At 53.7% G+C, this 24,739-nt stretch overlaps 1 protein-coding gene across 1 annotated transcript in view; it reads right to left on the bottom strand.

Annotated features, from left to right (window-relative positions):
• Window positions 1-24,739, bottom strand: part of myo15b (myosin XVB) — a 709,406-nt gene that overhangs the window by 203,709 nt on the left and 480,958 nt on the right. Inside the window, exons 40-42 of the mRNA XM_038776546.1 lie at window positions 15,339-15,458; window positions 12,842-13,055; window positions 5,399-5,495 (exon numbers count right to left, since the gene is read on the bottom strand). Coding sequence (XP_038632474.1) covers window positions 5,399-5,495; window positions 12,842-13,055; window positions 15,339-15,458 — 431 coding nt within the window. The remainder of the gene's footprint in view (window positions 1-5,398; window positions 5,496-12,841; window positions 13,056-15,338; window positions 15,459-24,739) is intronic.

Genomic DNA, 24,739 nt, shown 5'->3' with positions numbered 1-24,739 from the left:
CGGGTTTGCAGTCCGGGGTTAGGTTTGCGAATGGGGAAGGTGGGTTGACCTTTAGGGTCGCGAGGCCATATACAGTAAGGGGTGGTAGGGGCCCGTCGAATTTCAATGTTAGGCTCTGGAGGTTACACTGGAAGTCCAGGCCAAGTAGCAGGGCAGCGCAGCGCAGAGATTAGGGAGGACATAGAGGCGGAAGCCGCTGAATTCTACACCCTGGATAGTGAGCATGGCTATGCAGTACCCCCGGATCGCCACGGAGTGGGTCCCGGAGCCCAGGGAGATTCTCTGATTGGCGGGGTGTACCGTGAGGGAGCAACGCCTTACTGTACTGGGATGAATGAAGCTCTCGGTGCTCCCGGAGTCCAGCAGCCAGGATATCTCGTGCCCATCAATCTTCACGCTTGTGGAGGCGGTTGCTAGATTGTGCAGGCGAGACTGGTCGATCGTGACCGAGGTGACGAGTATTGATTCTGACGCCGGAATCGGGGTCGGCGCCTGTTTGACGCCAGTTTACGATTCTCTTGCTCTCTCTAAACCAGCGTCATATTGACGTGCGCCATGCACAGTCGCAATGCTGTTGGCGCCTCATTGGCCGGCCCACCCACGATGCTCTGCCCCCGATGGGCCGTGTTCCCAATGTCCGGGACACATGTGGTCACACAAATGGTGAACCCGGCGTGGCAGCTGCGGACTGTGTCCAGCACCACCACTCTGGTCGCCGCTGGTGTCAGACAATGGGGTGCTTGGGGGGCACGGGTCCTGGAACGATGCTGTGGGGGAGACAAGATGGCGGCGCCTGACGATCCTGAGGAGGACAAGATGGCGGCGCCCATGGGCCGCATGTGGCGGGTGTTGAACAAGGTGGCGGCGCCCATGGGCCGCACGTGGCCTGGGGAGGGGAAGATGTCGGCGCCCACTGTCCGTATGTTGGGGGGGGGGGGGGGGGGAGGTCGGAGTGATAGCAGTGAGCGAGCCTGGCACACCACAGCGAAGTGCCCCTTTTTGCCGCAGGCCTTGCAAAGGGTGCTCCGGGCCGGGCAGCCTTAGCGGGGGTGTTTTGGCTGCCCACAGAAGTAACATCTGGGGCCCCTGGGGTTGGCTGGTTGGTGCGTGGCACAGGTGTAGGGTTGGCTGAGTGGGGTCCCCGATGGGGCGGCCGTCTGCAGGGTCCACAAAGCGTAGGAGGGTTGGGCCGCGCGGCCCGAGGTGTAGGCCTGGATATCGCGCGAGGCGACCGTCATCGATAGTGCCAGCTTTTTGGTTGCCGTGAGGTCGAGCGTGGCCCCCTCTAAAAGTCACTGGCGGATGTGATCTGACGCAATCCCCGTAACGGAAACGTCCCGCATGAGTAAATTCGAGTGTTCCGTGGCCGTGACGACCTGACAGTCACAGTCTCTGACCAGGGGAATTAGGGCATGCCAGAAATCCTCTATTGACTCACCAGGGAGTTGACTACGAGTTGAGATGACGTGGCTGGCATAAAGCGTGTTAGTCCGCTGAGCGTAATTCTCTTTCAGTAGCGCCATGGCTTCATCGTAGGTCGGCAAGTCCTGGATAAGCAGAAAAATGCTGGAGCTCAGCCGCATGTAGAGGATCTGGATCTTCTGAGCTTCCGGAATTAGGTCTGGTGCAGACCTGATGTAAGCTTCGAAACAAGCTAGCCAGTGTTCAAAGTCGTATTTGGCGTTGCTTGATTGCGGATCCAGCTGCAGGCGATCTGGCTTGATGCGGAGGTCCATCTTCTGAAAACGTTAGTGTCATAAATTGATGCACAATCAATTGCACAAAGACAAGAGTTGAATACAACTGAGGCTTTATAACACTAAAATGTGTGGCCTCCTACAGCAGGTGGCGAAATGGCTGCTGTACAGGGAGCTCACATATTTATACTCCACCTACTGGGCGGAGCAAGCAGGCAGGGACAACCCCCGCACCTGTAGTACGGGGCCTTACCATACATACCCTACAGCAATGGTTACTACCACACTCCTTGTCCCCATGTCTGTACAGGTTTCCTCGGGGTGCTCCGGATTTTCTCCCACTGTCCAGGTTTGGTGGATTGGCCATGCTAAGATTGCCGCTTTGTGTATTAAAATGAGCAGATCATGTCGGGTTACAGAGATAGGACGGGGGGGGGGGGGAGTGGAATTAAAGAAAATGCTCTTTCAGAGGTTCGGTGCAGACCCGATGGGCTGAATGGCCACCTTCTGCATTGTCGGGATTCATGAAGTGAGCAGTTTTACATGTGACATTTTTATAAATGCTTCAACAATTCCAAAAACGTTTCACAGAAAAACATTTAAAAAAGACAACTTTAGAAACTACGATATCACGAGCAAGATTTCTGTTCCTGTGGCTAAGTGATGGCTCGAACAGAGAATTTGCGGGAGGTTCACGTCAAAAAAGTCAGCAGTAACCCCTCACCGATCCGGTACTGGTGAGGGGCGAGCACCGGTGCCATGTGAAATGCCGCGGATCGCGTCGAGACCGGCTGTAGAATGGCCGGGTCCTGGGCCACGCATGCACACGGCTGACGGCCTGCAGTGGTCGCGCTATACACATGGCGCTGGCCGTGTGTGGACCCAACCTGCCATCCGCGACCTCACAGCCCACCCCCTGGCCACCCCCCACCAGTCCCCTCAGTGCTTGTAGAAGTTCCCCCAACCAGCGGCACGGTTCCCGTGCGAGTGTGGTGGTGCTGGATACAGTCCGCAGCTGCCACGCTAGGTTCACCATTTGTGTGACGACATGTGTCCCGGACATCGGCAACTCGGCCCATTGGGGGCAGAGCATCGCGGGTGGGCCGGCTGATGAGGCGCCAACGGCATTGCGACTGTGCATGGCGCACGTCAATATGACGCTGGTTTAGAGAGGGCAAGAGAATCGGAAACTGGCGTCAAACAGGCGCCGGCCCTGATTCCGGTGTCTGAATCAATACTCCGCCCAATCGCCGATTACAATTTTGGCGTCGGGCAACGGAGAATCCTGCCTCACATCTCTCAGTAAAATATCAAAGGTTTTCACATACAATGGGGGGAATTTAATCTAGGTCTTAGGAGTTTTGTCTGCCAGCTGGAGAGTCAGTGGACACCCTGGCCGGGCTTCTCCGAAATCCCTGCCAAGTGTTGACACCGGCGTCAAAACCGGCACGAGCGACGCTGGCGTCAACGGGCCTCCAGGACCAGTTATTCCCCCCGTCCTCGGGGTCTAGAACGGCACCGGAGTGCTGTGCGCTGCTCCGACACCGAAAGCCAGACTGCCACGGCCGGCGCGGGTCTGCGCATCCACGCCACGACCGGTGCGGGCAAGATGGCTGAGCCCTACAGGGGCTCTGCATGGAGGAACGTAGGCCTCCCCCCCGGAATTAACGCACCCGCCGATCGGTTGCCCCAGATCGCGGGCCTGGCCACCGTGGAGGCCACCCCCGGAGTCGGCTCTCCCCGCTCCTCCACCAGGACGGACCCTGCAGCCAGAACGCCGAGGTCCCGCCGGGTAGGATCATACGCAAACGGTGCGATTGCCGCCGATTCTCCGCCAACAGAATCAGCTTCGGAGCGGCGATTCTCCGATCCCAGCCCTTGTGTCCACCTCCTTTGGGGAAAACCTGCCATATTATGTGCCAATCAGGCACTTAAGTCACGAATGGTGGGCCTTCCCGAAGTCAGGGTCCTGGGCTGCAGAAACCTCACCCTCAAGAGTTGCCACCCAATCAGAAGCAGTGATAGAGACTGGCAATACATTCAGCATGGATTCAGGCCACAGGAGTGAGCTATGTTCTATGTTCAAACACAACAGCCATTTAAAAAAAATGTGAGCCTTGCACGCCAGATTGGCATTGAATACTCATTCCTAATTTCCCTTGAGAAGCTAGTGGTGAGCAGCCTTCTTGAACCCACAGTGCTAATGGAAAGGAAGTTCTAAGACCCAGCCACAGTGAAAGAACGGTAATATAAGGTGGTGTGTGATTTGGAAGGGAACTTTCAGATGGAAGTGTTCCCATCTGCTGCCCTTGTCCTTCTTGGTGGGTTTGGAAAGTGCTGATGAAGGAGTCTTGCCGAGTTGCTGCAATGCATCTTATAGATGGTACACACTGCTGCCATTGTGCATCAGTGGGAATGAATATTTAAAATTGGCTGTGTCCATATTTAAAACTTCCTTGTCCCAATTGGTGTTGAGCTTCTAAAGTATTGATGGAACTGCACTCATCCAGACAAGTGCTGAGTTTTCCATCACACTCCTGATTTATGTGTTATAGTTGTTAGACTAGATTTGGGGAGTCAGAAGGTGAGTTTTATTTTTATAAAGTTAGAGTAACCAATTATTTTTCTCCAATTGAGGGGTAATTTAACGTGGCCAATCCACCGAACCTGCACATCGTTGGGTTGTGGGGTGAGATCCACACAAACACAGGGAGAATGTGCAAACTCCACACAGACAGTGACTCGGGACTGGGATCAAACCCGAGTCCTTGGCGTTGTGAGGCAGCAGTGCTAACCACGATGCCACCATGCTGCACCATTTTTTTGTAATTTACAGTGGCAATTCTTTTTTTCCAATTAAGGGACAATTTCAGCGTGGCCACTGCGCCATCGTACCATCCCGAGAAGGTGAGTTACTGGATACAGTTCTTGTGCTTTGGTGGGTTCAGTTGAGGGGGAAATGTTAGCTTGGGGTACTGGGAGAACTACTTTTCTTCAACAAATTAAGCTAAGAAACATCAGGCAAGCAGGCAGGGCCTTGTTTCAATATTTCAACCAGAAAATGCATCTCTCAAACTGCAATACAGTGCAATATGGGTGGCACAGTGGTTACCACTGCAGCCTCACAGTGTCAGGACCTGGGTTCGATTCCGGATTTTGGGTGACTGTCTGTGTGGAGTTTTCATTCCTCCCTGTGTCAGCGTGGGTTTCCTCTGGGTGCTTCGGTTTTCTCCCACAGTCCCACAAAGATGTGCAGGTTAGGTGGGATTACGCCGACAGGGCGGGGGGGTGCTCTTTCAGAGGTTCGGTGCAGAGTTGATGGGCCGAATGGCCTTCTTCTGCGTTGTAGGGATTCTATAATATTCTATTAAACTGAACCTCTGCGTGTGACAGAGATGCACAAATTACACTGGATGCAAACCCCATTTCACATCAACTCCATTTTCCATTTGCTTCTTGTAACGTGTATTTCATACACTGTATAATCTATGTATCAGATTACCATGGCCCCACTAAAACTACAGATTAATCTCCGGCACACTGCCACATACCAGAAACGTGGGAGCAATCTTTATTCTCTCCATTTTCTTCTTGGTTATCAAAATATTGGAGATGAGGAATAGAGGACTGTCTGGGTGGGGTGGCTGGAAATGATGTGATAAAATCTCCAGGAATATGTCCAAGCAGAGTTGCCAGCTTACCTTTACCTCCGTAGGGGATGCTGGTCCTCTCATTCCTAAAAGAGATAACGCCTCGTCCTTGGGATCGTTTCTCTTCAAGAATGGTTTTGCCGACCTCCTGTGGCAACAGTAGAGAAATATTAGATGTGGGGGAGTGCATTAAACACCCATTACAAAGCTGCTCAGCGAATGGGATCCACACAAGGGTCAGAACATTTTTTTAATATAAATTTAGAGTACCCAATTATTTTTTCCAATTAAGGGGCAATTTAGCGTGGCCAATCCACCTATCCTGCACATCTTTTGAGTTGTGGGGGTGAAACCCACGCAGACACGGGGAGAATGTGCAAACTCCACACGGACAGTGACCCAGAGCCGGGATTCGAACCGGAATTGATCACGTCGACGTAAATTAAACCACCTCCCCTCCAATCACAACCAGCGCAGAGGTAGGTCTCGGCGTGGGGTGGCCGCAGGAAGAGTGACGGCACGGCTGCAGTTGGTGGGGAGGGGGGTTGCGTGTGTGGAGTGGGGGGGTATGGAATGGGGGGGGTGTGGAGTTGAGGGGCGTGTGTGGAGTGGGGGGTGTGGAGTGGCGGGTGTGTGGAGTGGGGGGTGTGGAGTGGGGCGTGTGTGGAGTGGGGGGTGTGTGGAGTGGGTGTGTGGAGTGGGGGGGTTGTGGAGTGGGGGTGTGTGGAGTGGGGGTGTGTGGAGTGGGGGTGTGTGGAGTGGGGGGGGTTGTGGAGTGGGGTGTGTGTGGAGTGGGGGAGTTGTGGAGTGGGGGAGTTGTGGAGTGGGGGTGTGTGGAGTGGGGGGGTTGTGGAGTGGGGGTGTGTGGAGTGGGGGAGTTGTGGACTGGGGTGTGTGGAGTGGGGGTGTGTGGAGTGGGGGGGTTGTGGAGTGGGGGTGTTGTGGAGTGGGGGTGTTGTGGAGTGGGGGGGTGTGGAGTGGGGGGGGTGTGGATGAGGAGGAGAAGCACGAGGAGCAGGAGGAGGAGCACGAGGAGGAGGAGGAGGTGGTGCCACGGCGATGGAGACGTTCGATGAGACCCCGTGTGTACCGGACCCGCTCGTCGTACCAGGACCTCACGGACCGGGCATGCAGGAGGAGCCAGGAAACCGTCGCCCATATCTGTCACCTGATGGCACACCTGGCACCGCGTGGCACTGGGGGAGGACACCCTCTCCCCGTGGCCGTTACTTTGGCTCTGAACTTTATGCCACGGGGTCATTCCAGGTGCCGAGTGGGGACCTGTCTGGCATCTCGCAAGCATCGGTGCACCGATGCATCCGTGCAATGACAGACGCCCTATATCCATTGCGGACCGCTACATCCAGTTCCCTGTGGACCGGGCCAGCCAGGATGCCCGGGCCGTGGGCTTCGCTGCCATGGCCGGGTTTCCCATGGTCCAGGGCGCGATCGATGGGATGCCCGTCGCGCTGCGGCCACCTGCGGATAACAGGACCGTGCTCACCAATAGGAAGGGGACGTATTCCATGAACATTCAGGTGGTCTGCGACCATCGCATGATGATCCTGCACTTCTGCGCCTGGTACCCGGGCAGTGTACATGACTCATACGTATTGGCGCATCTTTCATCCCCACCATGTTCGAGGGGTGCCCGCCCCTGGCTGAGGGGCTGGTTGCTGGGTGACAGGGGTTACCCGTTGCGGTCGTGGCTGATGACGCCTATACGGAGGCCACAGACTGAAGCGGAGATCGGCTACAATGATGCCCATGCAGTGACCAGGGGTGTGATAGAGAGGTACTCAGACCGTTCATGCATGCGGCCGTGACACTGCAGCGCACGGTCCTGTCGTCTGCCCGGGGGGTGGCGAGGGTGACCTGGGGCGGGGGGGGACGGGACACTCACCTGAGGCCGATGTCCTATCACCCCTCACACACACACTGGCGCTCACCTCACACCACACCCCTGCATGCATCGGACAGAGCACAAAGGCAGCTTCTGTAGGTGTGAAAATGATTTTAATAACAAACAGTTCATACACATGCCCTAGCCCCTATAACTAATCTGTGCCCTGCACCCGTGCCAACTTACTCAGTGTCTAAATGTTTGGCTTTACGGGCCCTTTGACTATATCTAGGTGGTTCCCCAGACGGTACAGCAGAGCTGGAGGTGGACTCCTGTGATTCCTGCCCTGTGACTAGGGACCCCTTTGGCGGCCGTTTCCTGGGATGGCCCGGCCTAGATGGGCCAGGCTGCGGCTCGGGTGACTGGGATGGCGAGCTGCCAGCCTGTCCTGCCCGTTGACCACCAGATGCACCTGGGACGGAAGGGGTGGGGGGGGGGGGGGGGGGGGGGGGGGGGGAGTCCGAGGTGTTGGGGTGCCCGATGGCCCCTGGGCCTTTACATGGGTTGGGGATGCGAACGAACTGACCATCCGAGGCCCCCCCCCCCCGCCCCCCGACACCTGGCACTGCCAGTCCTGGAGGCCCGTGCTGGTCTGCAAGTTTGCAGCCATGGAGCTCAGGGAGTTGGCCATCTCTGTCTGTGTCTGGGCAACGCCGGCCAGCACCTGGGCAATAGCGCCGATGGCCTGCTGGGACTGGGCCACGGCCTGCAGAGACTGGGCCAGGGCCTGCTAAGACTGGGCCACTGGCTGCTGGGACTGGGCCACGGCCTGCAGAGACTGGGCCATTGCCTGCTGTGACTGGGCCATGGCCTGCAGAGACTGGGCCATTGCCTGCTGAGACTGTGCCACTCTCTGCAGAGACTGGACCATTGCCTGCTGAGACTGGTCCACGGCCTGCAGAGATTGGGCCATTGCCTGCTGAGCCTGGGCCACGGCCTGCAGAGACTGGGACATTGCCTGCTGGGACTGGGCCACGGCTTGCAGAGACTGGGCCATTGCCTGCTGAGACTGGGCCATGGCCTGCTGGGACTGGGCCATTGCCTGCTGGGACTGGCCCATGGCCTGCAGAGACTGGGCCATGGCCTGCTGGGACTGGGCCATTGCCTGCTGGGACTGGGCCATTGCCTGCTGGGACTGGGCCATTGCCTGCTGGGACTGGGCCACGGTGTTGAGCGCCTCTGTGATCTGCTGCTGGCTCTGGCTCATGGCTTCCTGTGAGAGGGCAGCCATGTCCTGGGCCACAGGCGCTGCCTGAACGGAAAGCTCCAGGTCTTGCATACTGCTCTCCATATCTGACACTTTCTCCATCGCAGACGCCACCCTTGCAGTTTCGGCCTGGGTGGCACATGTGACCAGCACCACTCCCTGCTCCTGCATGCGGGTGGACTCCACCTTCGTCTGTAGCTGCCGCAAGCCGGCAGTCACCCCCTTCGGTCGTCCCTTGGTTCGTGACTGCATCGGGTCTATGGGTGGGTGTGGTAACTCCAGGAATCCGGGACCCGTCTGGGCGGCAGATGGTTGCTCGCGCCGGGATGCCCTCCGACTGCCCGATTCCTCGGCTGCTCCTGCCTCCACCTGCTGTACTGGGACGGCTGTGTTGTGCGCACCAGTTAGTGTCCCAGATGCCTCATTGCTAAAGTGCCCAACCGAGGTGAGTGTCTCTGCAATGGTGGAGGGTGTAGTGTCGTGCTCCTCATCCGACCCAAAGTCCATGATCCCCTGGGGTGGTGGTTCTTTTCCATCCGTCCCCTGTGTGTCAGAGTCCTGTGTGTCAGTGTCCTGTGCGTCAGTGTCCTGGGTAGGTGTGTCCTGGGTAGGTGTGTCCTGGGTTGGCTGCGGCGGGGGCCTGTTCCTGTGACTGCCCCCCTCGTCGCTGGGTCTGGCCCGGCGGCGTCGCCGCACTCGCACGAGATGGGGGCATCATCTCCCTGGTGCTCCAGGTCTGTCCCTGGCTCATGGCCGCCCTGGATTGTCCTGGGGGCAGTCGGCATCCCTGGGGACGGGTGCGTTGCCGTTTGGTCCTGCAATACACAATATAGCATGCATGGTTAGACACGCAGACGGGGATCGGGGGCAAGGGGGATATGGGGGAAGGGGTTTATGGGAGATATGGGGAAAGGGGGATATGGAGGAAAGGGGGATATGGGGGAAAGGGGGATATGGGGGAAAGGGGGATGTGGGGGAAAGGGGGACATGGGGGAAAGGGGGATATGGGGCAAGGGGGATATGGGGAGGGGATATGGGGAGGGGATATGGGGCAAGGGGGATATGGGGATGGGAGATATGGGGGATGGGAGATATGGGGGATGGGGATATGGGACAAGGGGGATATGGGGGAAGGGAGATATGGGGGATATGGGGCAAGGGGGATATGGGGTAAGGGGGATATGGGGTAAGGGGGGATATGGGGTAAGGGGGATATGGGGTAAGGGGGGATATGGGGTAAGGGGGGATATGGGGCAAGGGGGGATATGGGGAAGGGGTTATGGGGACAGGGGAATATGGAGGATATGGGTAAGGGGGATATGGAGGAAGGGGGATATTGGGCAAGGGGGATATGGGGGATATGGGGGAAAGGGGGATATGGGGGAAAGGGGGATATGGGGCAATGGGGATATGGGGAGGGGGATATGGGGCAAGGGGGATATGGGGGATGGGAGATATGGGGGATGGGGATATGGGACAAGGGGGATATAGGGGAAGGGAGATATGGGGCAAGGGGGATATGGGGTAAGGGGGGATATGGGGCAAGGGGGGATATGGGGCAAGGGGGGATATGGGGCAAGGGGGGATATGGGGCAAGGGGGGATATGGGGCAAGGGGTTATGGGGACAGGGGAATATGGAGGATATGGGTAAGGGGGATATGGAGGAAGGGGGATATTGGGCAAGGGGGATATGGGGAAAGGGGGATATGGGGGAAAGGGGGATATGGGGCAAGGGGGATATGGGGAGGGGGATATGGGGAGGGGGATATGGGGCAAGCGGATATGGGGGATGGGAGATATGGGGGATGGGGATATGGGACAAGGGGGATATGGGGGAAGGGAGATATGGGGGATATGGGGCAAGGGGGATATGGGGATAGGGGGATATGGGGTAAGGGGGGATATGGGGTAAGGGGGGATATGGGGCAAGGGGGGATATGGGGCAAGGGGGATATGGGGCAAGGGGGATATGGGGCAAGGGGGGATATGGGGCAAGGGGGGATATGGGGCAAGGGGGGATATGGGGGAAGGGGTTATGGGGACAGGGGAATATGGAGGATATGGGTAAGGGGGATATGGAGGAAGGGGGATATTGGGCAAGGGGGATATGGGGGAAAGGGGGATATGGGGCAAGGGAGATTATGGGGGATATGGGGAAGGGGAAAAGGGGGCAGGTCATGGGGGTCTCACTTGGTGGTGCAGCCCAGATCTCTGCATCTGCAACCTCCCGGTCCTCGGGGCCGCCTGCAAGTTCCAGGGCCCTCTCTTCATGAACGGTGAGTGGTCGCAGTTCAGGTGGACCCCCTCCGGTCCTCTCACACTCCCGGTTGTTGTGTGCGCACTTCTCCGGTGGGGGGGGGGGGGGGGGGGTGGCAGGGTTAAAGGGCAACAGTGTTAGGCAGAGATATACATGCGGACCAGTGGTTGTGTGTATGTTGGCTGAGGTTCACAACCCATCCTGCCACTGCAGCCTACATGGGTGGGTGCAGCCATTTCAGTTGCACCTGGCACTGTGCCGCACATCGGAGGTGGGGGGGGGGGGGGGGAAACGCACCCTGGCTGCCCTGACAAGGTCATTGACCTTCTTGTGGCACTGGGCACCTGTCCTTGGTGTTACAGCTGATGGCCTCTGCCACCCCCCTCCACAGGCGTCGGCTGAGGCGTGGAGCGACCCTGCAGCTGTGTCCGGGGTACAGGGCCTCCCACCTCTGCTCCACTGTGTCCAGGAGCTCCTTGATGACCCGCTCCTGGAACCTCAACGCTGCGCGGTGGCCGGTCATTTTGACGGGTGCTACGACGCCGCTGCTAGCCCATTCTGGGCCGGAGAATTTGCGCCATTTCGGTGGGGTCCGGCGCCGGAGTGATTTGTGTCGTTTTTGGCGCCGGGTTCCGGCCATCGCGCCGATTATCTGAGAATGCCGCCCCTTGTGTCCAGATCGTGCCAACATGTTGGAGAGAACCACATTCTCATCGATTCTACTTCCCAATTAAGGGGCTTTCTGGCCCCAATGGAACTCTTGGAGGGCCTTGTCTGTTTGGCCCCTTGGAGTTTAAACTTCTCATTTTCATATTGGAGGGTACCACAAGAACATGGCAGATGGAATATATTGTGGAGCAATGTAAAGTTATCCACTTTGGTCAGAAAAACAGAAATGCAGAACATTTCTTAAATGGTGAGAGGTTCCAAAGGGACCTGGGTGTCTTTCTTTATGCCATTTAAAGTTAACTTGCAAGTGCAGTCAGCAATTAGGAAGGCAAATGGTGTTTTAGCCTTTATTAAGAGAGGATCTGGGTAACGGAATAAAGATGTCTTACTGCAATTATAAAAACTCTTGGTGAGACTGCAGCTGGAACGTTGTGTACACATTTAGGGCAGCATGGTAGCATGGTGGTTAGCATAAATGCTTCACAGCTCCAGGGTCCCAGGTTCGATTCCCGGCTGGGTCACTGTCTGTGCGGAGTCTGCACGTCCCCCCCCATGTGTGCGTGGGTTTCCTCCAGTTTAGGGTTACTGGTATAGGGTGGATACGTTGGCTTGAGTAGGGTGATCATTGCTCGGCACAACATCGAGGGCCGAAGGACCTGTTCTGTTCTGTGCTGTACTGTTCTATGTTCTATTTGTTCTCCATATCTAAGTGAGAATCTACCTGCCGGAGAGGGAGTGCAGCGGACTTTCTTTTATTCTTGAAAGAGTTGTTGCTGGCTAGGCCAGCATTTATTGTCCTTCCCTAATTGCCCCCGATGAACTGTTACTGTCCATGTGGTGTTGGTATAACCACAGGTGTAGGAGTCCCAGGATTCTGACCCAGTGGTTTTCAAAGTAACCTTATTGCAGTGTTAAGGTAAGCCTACTTGTGACGCTAATAAAGATTATATTATTATATAACGAAGGAACAATGATATATTTCCAACTGTGTGGCTTGGAGGGGAACTTGCAGCTGATCGCCTTGTCCTTCTAGGTGGTAGAGGTCATGGGTTTGGAAGGTGGAGTTGAAGGAGCCTTGGTGAGTTGTTGCAGTACATCTTGTGGAAGGTACACACGGCTGCCACTGAGCGTTAGTGGTGGAGGCATCGGATGTTAAAGGTGGTGGATGCGGTGCCAATCAAGTGGACAGCCTTGTCCTGGTACGTGCATGTTCAGGACTTTATTTCATCCCAATACGGGCGGCTCAAAGTCTGTGGTAAACTCCTGCCCCTGGACTCTGAAATCCCAAGCACAACAACACAAAATCTGATCTCAACAGCCTACCAAGTTAGTGATAACCACAAATCACCTGAGACCATTGATGCTGTCTTCCTCCCATGTCCACCAATACACAAAACATTCATTGCTTATGATGCATTAGCATTCACAATCTGACAGTGTGGAACTTCTACTCTCACCTGACAGGCTGGTACAGAGGAGGAGGCACTTTTGGCTGGTTGTGGTACAACTTGATTATTTCTCGGATGTTTTGACTTGGTTCTACTTCTGTGGGACCCTGGCTGGACCTCACCATCTCTGGTTTCTGAATCTTGTCTCCTGTACTCTGTTTTTGCTCCTTTTCCTCCTCTTTGTGCTGTGTCTCTTTCATGGGGTTTGCTGGAGGAGGAGTCTCTGCAGGAATGAGGAGTGGACAAGTTGTGTAAGTTGAGGCTTATTGAAGTTAACAGTACTCAGCATATCCTCCAGAGACAAACTGCGGTGTTCCCGTAATCCTATCACACTGCCCAGTATTTGTGATGGGTGACTGGACGGTAGGGGGCTGAGCAGGTTGGTGGTTTATTGTGAGATAGTTTAAATATCAGTAACTTGGGCGCAATTCTCCGGAAAAAGTTTTCAGTGTGGTAGCGAGCGGGACTGGCCAAACATTGGCTTCTTAATATTCGGCCCTGGCCTAACTGGCCTCCAGCACCACAATTCAACGTTAACTGGTCCACGTAATGAGGCCTCACGGACATCTCAGGGGCCAGTTTAGCACAGTGGGTTAAACAGCTGACTTGTAATTCAGAACAAGACCGGCAGCGCGGGTTCAATTCCCGTACCAGCCTCCCCGAACCGGCAAATAGGAGCTTTTCACAGTAACTTTATTGAAGCCTACTTGTGACAATAAGCGATTATTATTATTCTCGTCGCAAATGAAAGCTCACCAGCACAGTGCATGCACCTCCCCGCTAACAAGGTCGAGCAGCACTTAAGCTGCACTTGCTCAGCCAATCTAAGCCAGCTCGCAATAATGGTGCCCAGGAGACAGGCCCCAAGATTCGGGGATACTGACCCGGGGAGCCTCTGAGATGCAGTGAAGGCCAGGATGGATGTCCTGTTCGCCTGAGGGCTGTGAACTCAGGAAGTGTGAATAGGAGGACTGGCCTCCTGTGTCAAAAAAAGGTCAGCGACCAACACGGGGCAGCATGGGTGAGTAGACACCAATGCTCCCCCCAGGGAGCATATATCTCCCAACTTCTCATGCGACACCCAATACTTCCTCCACGGCCCTCTCCCTTCAACCCCCCCCAACCTTTACGTTACACCACCCCCCTAACCCCCCCCCCCCCCGCCCCACCACCACCACTGTAAACCATGTGTGTGGCTAACAATGCCCTTTCTCTGTCACCTCAGTTTAAGCTCCCCCACATTTGCTGGGAGAGGGCCCAGACTGGCGGAGGAGTGCCAGACGTACGATTTCTCATGACCTTCGAGGAGGGGCCCTGGAGGCGACTGGGGTGGCTGAGGACAGGGTAGTCACCAACGCAGAGGCTGGCGGACAATCGCAGCGTCACAGCTGTCATCCTCACCCTCAACCAGTGGATATATGCACCACAGTGGGAAATGTTAGTGGTCAGGCTTCTGGGGCAAAATCTGGTGAGTACCACACTGCTGATGTGCATCAGGTGGAGGCAGGAACCCCCAGGCAAGACAGCAGTTGGAGTTCTTCTGGATCCCAGAGAGAAAGCCAGCGAGAAACACCCCACAAAACTCGCCCAAAACGACACTTAGAAGGGGGGGGGGGGGGAAATCCAATGGGCATGTTGTGTCCGAAAAGCAGCTCTGTGCAGCATGGCCGATAAAAGCCCGGAGACCCCGCTCCCAGGATCCACCTGGCACACAACGCGATCTCGCGAGATGTTACGCTGTTTTGGCAGACCTGTATATTGGAGCAAGACATCTAGTCTGCATATTCCCAAGGAACTTGAGACTTTGGGATTCGTTCCCTTCGCCTCAGAGACTTCCAGGCGAGCCATTCAGCATTGGTCTCCCAGATGTGGACCAGACGGGACGGTACTTGTGAGGGTCCCCTAGAGGATCGGAGGCCCCCAGATGCATGCCCTTTGGGCAGGGTGGTGACCTGGTGCTGCTGGTGTCACCTGTACACACTGGCAGTGCCACCTAGGTGCCAGCCTGGCACTGCCAAGGTGGCACTTCTAGCTAGCATGGTCATCGAGAGGGTGCCAAGCTGACATTTTATGCGGATGCGATCGGGGCGGAGATGCCCTGCGCAGGTTTGGGAGGATATTGGGGCAGGGCCTGGGGGGCCTTTCCACGGCACGTTTGGGCTGGGGGGAGTATTGGGGGCCGCCTATGGGACTTGGAGATTGGGATGTCATTTAAAATTGGAGTTCCGATCTCCTGCTACACTGGGCAGCTCTGGTGGGCGAAGTGCCCTCGTGTACTGAACAGGGCTATGTGCAGCCTCATCCGCGTGTTCCCCACTTAGGCCCCTCATATAACGTGAGTCGCTTTGAGTGTCGGGAAACACATAGCTAAATGTCCTCGCTATGGGACTTTGGTCTCAATTAATTGAATTGCGCTGTTAGAATTTTTTGGTTGAATCGCACCAATTAGCTCCATCTTAATCGTGTCAAAATCTGTTCTCAGTTTCTGTGATCTTGCCAAAGATACCTTTGTTTCCCTCCACCTCAGAATTACTGGACTCCTTTGTTTCTTGCTCCTCTTCTACTTTCTCAGGTTTAGGAAGCAAAATCTTCAATGGAGGAATTATCGGCAGTTTCTCCTCTTTCCCTGTGAGGACGACAAGAGAGGAAAGGAAATTATGCGGCATTGAGGACCCAATTCTCACATATGTTCAAACAGCACTGAATAAATTAATTCAATAATGGACCTTGACCCAGTTCATTCAACATTTTGGGATTCTAGTATCATAGAATTTACAGTGCAGAAGGAGGCCATTCGGCCCATCGAGTCTGCACCGGTCCTTGGAAAGAGCTCCCTACCCAAGCCCACACCTCCACCCTATCCCGGTAACCCAGCAACCCCATGCATCCTTTTTTGGACACAAAGGGAAATTGAGCACGACCAATCCGCCTAACCTGCACATCTTTGAACTGTGGGAGGAAACCGGAGCACCCGGAGGAAACCCACGTGGACACGGGGAGAACGCAGTCATCCAAGCCGGGAATCGAATCTGGGGTCCTGGAGCTGTGAAGCAACTGTGCTAACCACTGTGCTACCATGCTGCTCAAATCAGTAATGTAGATGAGTAATAGGAAACTTGAAATGAGACGTGTACAGAATGCTTGGGAGGGACAGCAGGCTTTCCAAGAATTTCCATATCTAAAGATTTCCCCACGTTATTCTAGTCAACAACTCAATCAGTGTTGCATTATGCGACTACCAGCCTACTACGAGGCACATTAGATGAGCCGGGTTCGTTGTTCATCTCACAATCAAAGGGAGAATAATTTCCTCCTTTCTCCAGTTTCTTTGAAGAAAATTTAAACATTTCTCAACTTGTAAAGTTGAACCATCCTATTTATTCTTTACAAGCCCTCCGTATACACAGGATCTGCTCAAACGAGGAGGAGCGTAACAGACATCTACAGACGCTGAAAGATGCCGTCGTACGAACGGGAGTTGTAAGTTGTAAGACTTCTTACTGTTATTCCATTGGTAGAGAGTGAGGGAGTGTATGTTATTCCATTGTTAGTGCCTGAGGGAGTGTATGTTATGCTCTTAGAACATAAGAACATAATAACTAGGAGCAGTAGTAGCCATCTGACCCCTCGAGCCTGCTCCACCATTCAATGAGATCATGGCTGATCATTTGTGGACTCAGCTCCACTTTCCGGCCCGAACATCATAACCCTTAATGCCTTTATTCTTCAAAAAACTATCTATCTTTATCTTAAAACCATTTAATGAAGGAGCCTCAACTGCTTCACTGGGCAAGGAATTCCATAGATTCACAACCCTTTGGGTGAAGAAGTTCCTCCTAAACTCAGTCCTAAATCTACTTCCCCTTATTTTGAGGCTATGTCCCCTAGTTCTGCTTTCACCCGCCAGTGGAAACAACCTGTCCGCACCAATCCTATCTATTCCCTTCATAATTTTTAATGTTTCTATACGATCCCCCCCCTCACATCCTTCTAAATTCCAATGAGTACAGTCCCAGTCTACTCAACCTCTCCTCGTAATCCAACTCCTTCAGATCTGGGATTAACCTAGTGAATCTCCTCTGCACACCCTCCAGCGCCAGTACGTCCTTTCTCAAGTAAGGAGACCAAAACTGAACACAATACTCCAGGTGTGGCCGCACTAACACCTTATACAATTGCAACATAACCTCCCTAGTCTTAAACTCCATCCCTCTAGCAATGAAGGACAAAATTCCATTTGCCTTCTTAATCGCCTGTTGCACCTGTAAACTAACTTTTTGTGACTCATGCACGAGCACACCCAGGTCTATCTGCACAGCAAAATGTTTTAATACTTTATCATTTAAATAATAATCCCGTTTGCTGTTATTCCTACCAAAATGGATAACCTCACATTTGTCAACATTGTATTCCATCTGCCAGACCCTAGCCCGTTCACTTAACCTACCCAAATCCCTCTGCAGACTTCCGGTATCCTCTGCACATTTTGCTTTACCACTCATCTTTGTGTTGTCTGCAAACTTGGACACATTGCACTTGGTCCCCAACTCCAAATCATCAATGTAAATTGTGAACAATTGTGGGCCCAACACTGATCCCTGAGGGACACCACTAGCTACTGATTGCCAACCAGAGAAACACCCATTAATCCCCATTCTTTGCTTTCTATTAATTAACCAATCCTTTATCCATGCTACTACTTTACCCTTAATGCCATGCATCTTTATCTTATGCAGAAAACCTTTTGTGTGGCAACTTGTCAAAAGCCTTCTGGAAATCCAGATATACCACATCCATTGGCACCCCGTTATCTACCGCTCTGGTAATGTCCTCAAAAGATTCCACAAAATTAGTTAGGCAGGACCTGCCCTTTAGGAACCCATGCTGTGTCTGCCCAATGGGACAATTTCCATCCAGATGCCTCGCTATTTTTTCCTTGATGATAGAAGTTAAGCTAACTGGCCTATAATTACCCACTATCTGCCTACCTTCTTTTTTAAACAGTGGTGTCACGTTTGCTAATTTCCAATCCGCCGGGACCACCCCAGAGGCAAGTGAATTTTTGTAAATTATCACTCGTGCATTTGCAATTACCCTAGCCATCTCTTTTAGCACTCTGGGATGCATTCCATCAGGGCCAGGAGACTTGTCTACCTTTAGCCCCATTAGCTTGTCCATCACTAACTCCTTAGTGATAACAATCATCTCAAGGTCCTCACCTGTCATAGCCTCATTTCCATCAGTCACTGACATGTTATTTGTGTCTTCCACTGTGAAGACCGACCCAAAAAACTGTTCAGTTCCTCAGCCATTTCCTCATCTCCCATTATTAAATCTCCCTTCCCTTCCTCTAAAGGGCCAATATTTACCTTACCCACTGTTTTTTGTTTTATATGTTTGTGGTAACTTTTACTATCTGTTTTTATACTCTGAGCAAGTTTACTCTCATAATCTATCTTATTCTTCTTTATAGCTTTTTTAGTATCTTTCTGTTGCCCACTAAATATTTCCCAGTCCTCGAGTCTCCCACTAATCTTTGCCACTTTGTATGCTTTTTCCTCCAATTTGATACTCTCCCTTATTTCCTTCGATATCCATGGTAGATTTTCCCTCTTTCTACCACCCTTCCTTTTTGTTGGTATAAATCTTTGCTGAGCACTGTGAAAAATCCATTGGAAGGTTATCCACTGTTCCTCAAACTGTTTCACCATAAAATCTTTGCTCCCAGTCTACCTTATCCCTCTTCTCTCATCCAATTGTAATCTCCTTTGTTTATGCACAGAACACTAGTATTTGATTTTACCTTCTCACCCTCCATCTGTATTTTAAATTCGACCTCACTGTGATCGCTCTTTCTGAGAGGATCCCTAACTATGACGTCATTAAACAATCCTGTCACATTACACAGGACCAGATCTAGGACCGCTTGTTCCGTCGAAGGTTCCATTACATACTGGAAACTATCGCGGATACATTCTATAAACTCCTCCTCACGGTTGCCTTGACCGACCTGGTTAAACCAATCAACACGTAGATTAAAATCCCCCATGATAACTGCTGTACCATTTCTACATGCATCAGTTATTTCCTTGTTTATTGCCTGCCCCACCATAATGTTACTATTTGGTGGCCTATAGACTACTCCCATCAGTGACTTTTTCGCCTTACTATTCCTGATTTCCACCCAAATGGATTCAACCTTATCCTCCATAGCACCGATGTCATCCCTTACTACTGCATGGATGTCATCCTTAAATAACAGAGCTACACCACCTCCCTTACCATCCACTCTGTCCTTCCGTAACGTTTGATACCCTTGGATATTTAACTCCCAGTCGTGACCCTCCTTTAACCATGTTTCAGTAATGGCCACTAAATCATAGTCAATCACAATGATTTGCGCCATCAACTCAGTTACCTTATTCCGAATACTACGAGCATTCAGGTAAAGTGCACTTATGTTGGCTTTTATACCTCTGTTTTGAATCTTAACACCTTAATCAGTCACCTCTCCTATGTTATTTTTCCTCTTAACTTTTCGCCTAATTTTCTTTGACGTTGAACCCGTATCTTCTTGTAACAACCTGCCGCATCACTTACCATTTAGGTTTTACTTCCCGTTTTATTCCTTTTGGTATTTCTGGCCTATTCACTGAGCTCCCCCCAGTCACTGTACCTTGTACTGTCGCCCTTTTTGATTTCTGACTTTGGCTTCTCTGCCTTACACTTTCCCCCTTACTGTCTTTTGTTTCTATCCCTGTCTTACTACCTTTTGACTTCCTGCATCGGTTCCCATCCCCCTGCCACATTAGTTTAAACACTCCCCAACAGCTCTTGCAAATTGCCCCCCTGGGACATCAGTTGCAGTCCCGTCCCAATGCCCCAGGAATCTGAAACCCTCCCCCTGACACCATCCCTTCAGCCACGTATTCATCCAATATATCCTGTCATTTCTACTCTGACTAGATGTGGCACCGGTAGTAATCATGAGATCACTATCTTCAAGGTCCGATTTCTTAAACTTCCTTCCTAGCTCCCTGTATTCTGCTTTTAGGACCTCATCCCTTTTTTTAATCTATGTCGCTTGAACCAATGTATACCGCGACCACTGGCTGTTCACCCTCCCCCTCCAGAATGTCCTGTGCCCGTTCCAAGACATCCTTGACCCTTGTACCAGGGAGGCAACAGACCATCCTGTAATCTTGTTTGCGGCCACAGAAACGCCCGTCTGTTCCCCTTACAATTGAATCCCCGTAACTATTGCACTGTCACACTTATCACTTCTCCCCTCTGCAACAGAACCAACCGTGGTGCCACGGGTTTGGCTGTTGCTGTTTTACCCCGAGAGGCCAATCCCCTCAACAGTATCCAAAGCGGTATATCTGTTCTGCAGGGGAATGGCCACAGGAGATTTCTGCACTACCTTTTTTTAATTTTTTTAAAAAATAACTTTTATTAAGATTTTCACAAAATATAAACAACAAAACAATATTAACAAAACAACCATAGTAAAAACCAAAGAATAACCCCCCCCCCCCCAGCAACTACAAAAAAAAAGCAAACAACAAAAAGGAAAGAGATAACACCCGCCACATCCAACAAACCCATATACACCATTCTCCCTCCCACCGAACCAAACCCCCCCAGGGTTGCTGCTGCCGGCCTATTTCCCTACCGTTCCGCCAGGAAGTCCAGGAAAGGCTGCCACCGCCTGAAGAACCCTTGCACCGACCCTCTCAGGGCGAATTTCACCCTCTCCAACTTAATGAACCCCGCCATGTCATTGATCCAGGCCTCCACGCTTGGGGGCCTCGCATCCTTCCACTGAAGCAAAATCCTATGCCGGGCTACTAGGGACGCAAAGGCCAGAACACCGGCCTCTTTCGCCTCCTGTACTCCCGGCCTCGCTGCTACCCTAAATATCGCGAGTCCCCAGCCTGTCTTGACCCTGGATCCCACCACCCTCGACACCGTGCTTGCTACCCCCTTCCAAAAGTCCCCCAACGCTGGGCATGCCCAGAACATATGGGCATGGTTCGCTGGGCTCCCCGAGCACCTAGTCCACCTATCCTCGCCCCCAAAGAACCTGCTCATCCTCATCCCGGTCATATGAGCCCTATGCAGCACTTTGAACTGTATGAGGCTAAGCCTCGCACAAGAAGAGGAGGAGTACACCCTTTCCAGGGCATCCGCCCACGTCCCCTCCTCAATCTCCTCACCCAGCTCCTCTTCCCATTTACCCTTCAGCTCCTCCACCGAGGCCTCATCCACCTCCTGCATAACATGGTACACGTCCAAAATCTTCCCTCCTCCAACCCACACCCCCGAGAGCACCCTGTCCCGTACCCCACGTGGGGGCAACAGAGGGAAAACCTCCACCTGCCAAACGCCCTAACCTGCATGTACCTAAACATGTTCCATGGGGGGAGCCCAAACTTCCCCTCTAACTCACCCAGGCTTGCGAACCTCCCATCCACAAACAGGTCCCTCAACCTCCTAATACCTACCCTGTGCCAGCCCAGAAATCCGCCATCGATGCTCCCTGGAACAAACCGGTGGTTCCCCCGTATCGGGGACTCCGTCGAGCCCCCCACCTCCCCTCTATGCTGTCTCCATTGCCCCCAAATTTTGAGGGTAGCCGCCACCACCGGGCTCGTGGTATACATTGTTGGAGGGAGAGGCAATGGCGCCGTTACCAGCGCCTCCAGGCTCGTGCCCACACAGGACGCCATCTCCATCCTCTTCCATGCTGCCCCTTGCCCGTCCATTACCCACTTATGCACCATCGCTGCGTTGGCAGCCCAATAGTACCCACAGAGGTTGGGCAGCGCCAACCCCCCCATATCCCTGCCCCGCTCCAAAAACACCCTTCTCACCCTCGGAGTCCCATACGCCCACACAAATCCCGTAATACTCCTGTTAACTCTCCTAAAAAAGGCCTTTGGGATAAGGATGGGAAGGCATTGAAACAGGAACAAAAACCTCGGGAGCACCGTCATCTTGACGGACTGCACCCTACCCGCCAGCGGTAACATATCCCACCTTTTAAACTCCTCCTCCATTTGCTCCACCAACCTTGTGAGGTTAAGCTTGTGCAGGGCCTCCCAGCTCCCAGCCACCTGGACTCCCAGGTACCTAAAGCTCCTCCCTGCCTGCTTCAGTGGGAGCCTACCAATCCCCTCCTCCTGATCCCCCGGGTGCACAACGAACAGCTCGCTCTTACCCAGGTTCAGCTTATACCCAGAAAAGCCCCCAAATTCGCTGAGAATCCTCATCACTTCAGGCATTCCCTCCACCGGGTCCGCCACAGACAGCAACAGGTCGTCCGCATAAAGCGACACTCGATGCTCCTCCCCACCCCACACCAGGCCCCTCCAGTTCCTCGACTCCCTCAACGCCATGGCCAGGGGCTCAATTGCCAACGCAAAGAGCAAGGGGGACAGGGGACACCCCTGTCTCATCCCCCGGTGCAGCCGAAAGTACTCCGACCTCCTCCTATTTGTGGCTACACTCGCCATCGGGGCCTCGTAGAGCAGCCTCACCCACCGGATAAACCCCTCCCCAAACCCAAACCTCTCCAACACCTCCCACAAATACTCCCACTCAACCCTATCAAAGGCCTTCTCCGCGTCTAATGCCACCACTATCTCCGCCTCCCCTTCCACAGCCGGTATCATAATGACATTCAGAAGCCTTTGTATGTTGGTATTGAACTGCCTTCCCTTTACAAACCCCATCTGGTCCTCGTAAATGACCCCCGGCAAACAATCCTCTATCCTTGTAGCTAAGATCTTTGCCAACAGCTTGCCGTCTACATTTAGCAGCGAGATCGGCCTATATGACCCACACTGCAGGGGGTTCTTGTCCCGCTTAAGGATCAAGGAAATCAGCGCCTGTGACATAGTTGGGGGCAAAGCCCCCCCCTCCCTTGCCTCGTTAAAGGTCCGAACCAACAGGGGGCCCAACAGGTCCGCATACATTTTATAAAATTCGGCCAGAAACCCATCCGGTCCCGGCGCCTTCCCCAACTGCATGCACCCTATCCCTTTAACCAGCTCCTCCAGCTCAATCGGCGCCCCCAGTCCCTCCACCTGCCCTGTCTCCACCTTCGGAAATCGCAGCTTGTCCAAGAAGCGCCCCATTTCCCCACCCCCCCTTCCACCGGGGGTTCAGACCGGTAAAATTTCCCATAAAAGTCCCTAAAGACCCCATTAACGTCTACCTCCCTCCGCACCACCTTCCCATCTCTATCCTTCACTCCCCCAATCTCCCTGGCCGCGTCTCGCTTTCGGAGCTGCTGTGCCAGCATCCTACTCGCTTTCCTCCACTGAGCTTCCGATGCCTCGCTCTCTTGCTCTGTCTGGTGGTTCCTGCCTGTGGAGTCTGAGCCTGCGGTGTGACCACCTCTCTATACATGCTATCCACAATGCTCTCTGACTCGCAGATGCTCCACAGTGTCTCCTGCCGCCTCTCCATCTCTGAAACTCGAGCTTCCAGGAGCTGTAACCGGAGATACTTCCTGCAGACATGCTGACCCTGGGGTCTGGAACTGTCCCCAGCCTGCCACATGGAGCTTGAGGAGCAGACCATGCCTTGGAGCTGTCCTGCCATGATTTATTCCTTTAAATTAAACTTTTGAAATTACATTTTAGAAAGATGTTTTTGTGTTGGATTATATCCAATCTCCTGTATACTTTTTAATTAGCTTTATCCCAGAGTATTTATCTTGCTTGATCTGACAACAAATTAAATAGTTATATAATTGAAATAAAAAGTTATTTAATTAAATTTTTAAAAGTTATTTAAATCAACTTAAAAATAGTAATTTAAATCAACCCAAAATAGTTATTTAAGTGAGATTAAAAAATTAAAAAATAGTAATTCAAATCAGATTAAAACTAGTAACTCATAAATTTATCTTTCAGACAATCAGGTCACTGTCCACTGCGACGTCACTTTACCAAGTTTTTTTTCAATTTGAATTAAACAAACAGACCAGCAGCGCTCCTCCCCGCAGCGCAGTGTCCCGCGCAGGTCCGCTCCTCCCCGCAGCGCAGTGTCCCGCGCAGGTCTGCTCCACCCCGCAGTGCAGTGCCCCGCGCAGGACCGCTCCTCCGCACAGCGCAGTGTCCCGCGCAGGTCCGCACCTCCCCGCAGCGCAGTGTCCCGCGCAGGTCCGCTCCTCCCCACAGCGCAGTGTCCCGCGCAGGTCCGCTCCACCCCGAAGCGCAGTCTCCCGCGCTGGTCCGCTCCACCCCGCAGCGCAGTGTCCCGCGCAGGTCCGCTCCTCCCCGAAGCGCAGTGTCCCGTGCAGGACCGCTCCTCCCAGCAGCGCAGTGTCCCACGCAGGTCCGCTCCTCCCCGCAGCGCAGTGTCCCGCGCAGGTCCGTACCTCCCCGCAGCGCAGTGTCCCGCGCAGGTCCGCTCCTCCCCTCAGCGCAGTGTCCCGCGCAGGTCCGTACCTCCCCTCAGCGCAGTGTCCCGCGCAGGTCCGCTCCTCCCCACAGTGCAGTGTCCCGCGCAGGTCCGCTCCTCCCCGCAGCGCAGTGTCCCGCGCAGGTCTGCTCCTCCCCACAGAACAGTGTCCCGCGCAGGTCTGCTCCTCCCCGCAGCACAGTGTCCCGCGCAGGTCCGCTCCTCCCCGCAGCGCAGTGTCCCGCGCAGGTCAGCTCCTCCCCGCAACGCAGTGTCCCACGCAGGTCCGCTCCTCCCCGCAGCGCAGTGTCCCGCGCAGGTCCGCTCCTCCCCGCAGCGCAGTGTCCCGCGCAGGTCCGCTCCACCCCGCAGCGCAGTGTCCCGCACAGGTCCGCTCCACCCCGAAGCGCAGTGTCCCGCGCAGCTCCGCTCCACCCCGCAGCGCAGTGTCCCGCGCAGGTCCGCTGCTCCCCGCAGCGCAGTGTCCCGCGC

The sequence above is a fragment of the Scyliorhinus canicula genome, chromosome 18 (genome assembly GCF_902713615.1).
Source record: "Scyliorhinus canicula chromosome 18, sScyCan1.1, whole genome shotgun sequence".
NCBI classification, from domain to species: Eukaryota; Metazoa; Chordata; class Chondrichthyes; order Carcharhiniformes; family Scyliorhinidae; genus Scyliorhinus; species Scyliorhinus canicula.
The sequence above is the reverse complement of the archived record's forward strand: the minus strand, read 5'-3'. Positions and strand labels throughout refer to the sequence as shown.